This window comes from Capsicum annuum, chromosome 7 (genome assembly GCF_002878395.1).
Source record: "Capsicum annuum cultivar UCD-10X-F1 chromosome 7, UCD10Xv1.1, whole genome shotgun sequence".
Taxonomy (NCBI): domain Eukaryota; kingdom Viridiplantae; phylum Streptophyta; class Magnoliopsida; order Solanales; family Solanaceae; genus Capsicum; species Capsicum annuum.
The window spans coordinates 103,352,737-103,356,487 of NC_061117.1; the positions used below are offsets into that span (position 1 = coordinate 103,352,737).

The following is a 3,751-nucleotide window of genomic DNA, read 5'->3' on the forward strand; positions in this document are numbered from 1 at the left end:
CGTACTTCTTAAGTAGAGCTACCTTCCAAACCTTACCATATTGATGGAAAACATACTTCTTGTTATTTTCATCTACGAAAGGGAATGGGTAATTTATTTTGATAAAAGGATTTCTTTGAAGAGTAATTGATTTGCATGGTAGTACTCAAGCATGCAATTCAGCTGTGTAAAGCATAACCAAATCCCAAATTCAGAGAGGAGATAACGGCAACAAGTTAACAAGCTACTTAAAAACAGATGTACGACGTGATAAGAAAACAGAAACAACCCCATTCTTAAAAGTCTTGAGATGCCCAACGCCAATCTAAATCAATCACCAAATACCATAGCATACACCGGGTGGAGACCAAAAAAGAGTGTATGGAGCAACACTGGTTGAGAACACTCTGCAAAGGAATTTCAGAACTGTTACTGCTTGGCCTCTTAGTAAGCTCCGATAGCATTACCTTATACTAAATAAATACACAATGGCACCTCATGGTACAAGAGACACCAAATTGACTGCACCTCATGGTACAAGAGACACCAAATTGACTGCACAACCTCAATTACACAACGAAAAACCACCCTGAATTTCTACTGTTCCTGCTAAAAATTATTAGCTTGTGTAATATAGCAAGTAGCGTGACATATAAGAGAACGAATGCTAAAATAGAATATTAGGTTTTGAAGGGCAAAGAGTAGCTTACTATTAAAAGCATTTAAGTATTCTTTTGAGATGTGTCACAATAGACATGAAATAGAACACTTAAAAGCAGAACATTGAAAGTAAAGCAATTCAACAAAACTTCAGGAAGCATGACCCTCCTCAGCAGCAGCTTCAAAAGTTTCACCAGCCACAAGTTCTGGTACATCATCATCATCTGCCTGTGCTGCAGCAGCACCTACAGCCGCATCTGTACCGGCAGCAGCACCAGGTGCTTGCTTCTGGAACTGCTCAGCCAACTTCTTCAAGTTCTCCAAATTATCAGGACCTGAAAATTGTATCTTCAACAGTCAAAACATACGTTCAATAGTTCAAGATTTCTCATGACTCAAATGTAGGCCCAAAAAATGATACATACCCAGCTGGTGAATAATCTGAGGAAGGATATCCTGCAATTCTACAAAAGAAAAGAAATATAAACTTAGAATTATCATGCATCATACACAAACCAGCTATTTCAAGAGTTGTAGGCCTGTAGCACATGGCAAAGAGATAATCGAAAGGAGTTAAAACAGTAAGGAAGCTCAAACACGCTAACATGTGTCGGAGACACAACAGAAAGATCAGTAGTCTTAAAGTATAATTTGTTGTGTGATATAGTTATAAAGTTCATGTTGTGGACTTATGGCTGCATTCAAAAGGTAACAGCTACCAAGTAAAAGCAAGGCAACAGGAAAGAGTAGAACACATACTCTTTGTCTGGGGGATACCGCTAACAACCCAGGTGTTTGCAGCAATTGATGCTTGAACTGAACAGAATTCACAAACAAAACGATGTTAGATCGAAAATAAAATGACAGATGACTAAACTATGTGAAATATAGATTATTTTTATACCTTTGGGGTTAATGAATTGGATAACAACATCCTCCTTGAAAATGTTGACTTCTTCAATAGCAGGAATGGCATTGACACCTATTCTTTTCAAAGTGCTCTGTAGTCTTTTGTCATCGGTTGTAGTTGTCTTGTGTACGGCCTTCTTCTTTCTGCAGAAGAATTACACATTCAGCAAACATGAACGAGAAAAATAAGATACCTTATGAGAACTCCTCATGTCCCCTTTCTCTCCATTACTCTCTAAAGTTTTGACCCTAAGTCTAACACTGATTGATCATTTCGAAACTAAGTAGAAGTTTGGCCTAGATTCCAAATATTTTTCATTTTATTTGAAATTACGAAATTGGAGTTGAATATGGAGTTACGCTTGGTTATACTTTTTGCAAAAGATGGAATAGAGCACTTCACTTGGGGTTTATAAAGATGGAGTTGGAAAACACGTTCGGATTTGAATGTTTTATAACCAAACACTGATTTAGAAATAGAGTGAAAAATTCTTCCGGAGAAAAGTGAATAATTCTCATGGCCAAACAGGCTCTTAAGTAACTGAAATCTTTCAAATTAACAACACACACACACATTCCTTCTCAATAACTTGAACACTACCTATTAGCATGTGGTAACAGTAACAGAAAACTAATCAGACCTTCTCATGGTACCCTTTCCACCGGTTCTGACCGAACCAGCCATCTTTTGCAACTTTTCTACATTCATCTGCCCCAGAAAAACACCAAAAATCAATATTTCTAAATAAACAAATATCAAGAAAATGGCATCACTATCACAATCCATCTTATCAGGCACCATATATCTGTAACAACATCCATGAACATAAACTACACTAAACCAACAACATAGTGGAGTCCGGGTAGAGTGTATGCAGACCTTACCCCTACCTCGTGGAGGTAGGGAGGCATAACCTACACTAAATCACATCAAGAAAATTCACAAGCTAACAAAATAAAGGTCTCTATATAGAATTTTAAAACACAGGCACAAATGAATGTTAGAGCTAACAGCAGGCACCAACTTAACCAAAGCAAAATCATGAACGACACATCAACATTTTGGGGGTAAACCAGTTTTCTGAACTATGGCGTACCTATGTTACAGCTAAAATGACATTTTGACACTTAAAATCCAAAAACAACAATAACAAAATACCCAGTATAATACGACAAAGTGGGGTCTGGGGCAGGTAGAGAAGAGTGTACGGAGATTTTAGCTTCAAATCACAGCAGAGACAAAAAACACTAGGCGATTCTTCCCATTTATCCTAGCCTTGGTAGACAGAGTTACCTGGTAGCTGTATCTTGTGGGAAGTTGCATGTACCCCGTGGATTAAGTCGAGGTGTGCGAAAGCTAGCCCGGACACCATGGTTATAAAAAATACCTCTATCTTTGAGATAAAGGATGACGTAAAGATAGTTCCAAAGTACATAAATTTTATTTAAAAATGATTACAAAATCTTGTCCAAATTCACATTAAAATTAGGTCCTCCTTCAAATACACAGTGCTATAGAATACCACAAAGTCAAAAGTTCCACAAAGCTTTTTTCAACAGATTAAGATCCAAGAAACATAACCCAAAAAACCCAGTCAACAGCAAATTCATCCAACAATATTGAATAAGTGCAAACAAAAAGTATACAAAATAAACAAATTCATCAGACACATATACAAACAAAATAAAAATATGTGCAATAAAAATTCAAGAAAAGCATAAAATTGGAGACCCATTAGGGAGATTAGGGGTGTGTGGGGTGGATGGGTGGTTGAGAGCTAACCTTGTGTTGTGGGAGAAGAGTGGGCTAAAACCCTAGCCGCTTAGAAGTGGAAAAATGAAAAGACGGAAAAGAAGATGGGTTTGCTTGGGCGCCTAACCTTGTCACTTCTCCCAAAAAGACGGTATGTATCCTCCTCCTTTTTTCTCTTATTTCGATATTTTACTTTATTGATTTCATTTGGTTTTAGTTACTATAAGGCTAGTTTTTTATTATTTAAAACTAAATAATTTTATGTATTATGGACATTTTTAATAAAGTGTAGAAGTTTAAATCACTTTTTAATAATCCTTCATATTTTAATATGATAACCACATATATTTTAGTATAAGCGTATATATATACCTATTGGGTTGAGTTATCCAATTGTATGCTTAAGTATTTTTCTGAGTAACTAGTTATAGGCTAATAATACTTTATTGA

The 3,751-nt window shown here is 36.3% G+C and overlaps 1 protein-coding gene across 2 annotated transcripts; it reads right to left on the reverse strand.

Annotated features, from left to right (window-relative positions):
- Positions 1-664: 664 nt before the first annotated feature.
- LOC107877801 (nascent polypeptide-associated complex subunit beta-like) lies at positions 665-3,492 on the reverse strand. Of its 2 annotated transcripts, none has more exons than XM_047393646.1 (6): positions 3,429-3,492; positions 2,190-2,257; positions 1,544-1,692; positions 1,399-1,455; positions 1,065-1,103; positions 665-974 (listed from the first exon to the last, which is right to left on the reverse strand). In XM_047393646.1, the coding sequence occupies exons 2-6, from the start codon at positions 2,255-2,257 to the stop codon at positions 790-792; spliced, it is 498 nt and encodes a 165-aa protein (XP_047249602.1). In that variant the 5' UTR covers positions 3,429-3,492; the 3' UTR covers positions 665-789. The 2 variants fall into 2 exon arrangements, with proteins under 2 accessions (XP_047249602.1, XP_047249601.1); XM_047393645.1 differs by having other exon boundaries at positions 3,332-3,489.
- Between the last annotated feature and the right edge of the window lie 259 nt (positions 3,493-3,751).

Excerpts from the sequence above, each read along its gene's own strand:
- LOC107877801 (XM_047393646.1), bottom strand. The coding sequence starts at position 2,257 with ATGAATGTAGAAAAGTTGCAAAAGATGGCTGGTTCGGTCAGAACCGGT. Across the intron at positions 1,693-2,189 it reads GGAAAGGGTACCATGAGAAG|AAAGAAGAAGGCCGTACACA; the intron begins GTCTGATTAGTT and ends ATTCTTCTGCAG. Across the intron at positions 1,104-1,398 it reads CGGTATCCCCCAGACAAAGA|AATTGCAGGATATCCTTCCT; the intron begins GTATGTGTTCTA and ends TTTCTTTTGTAG.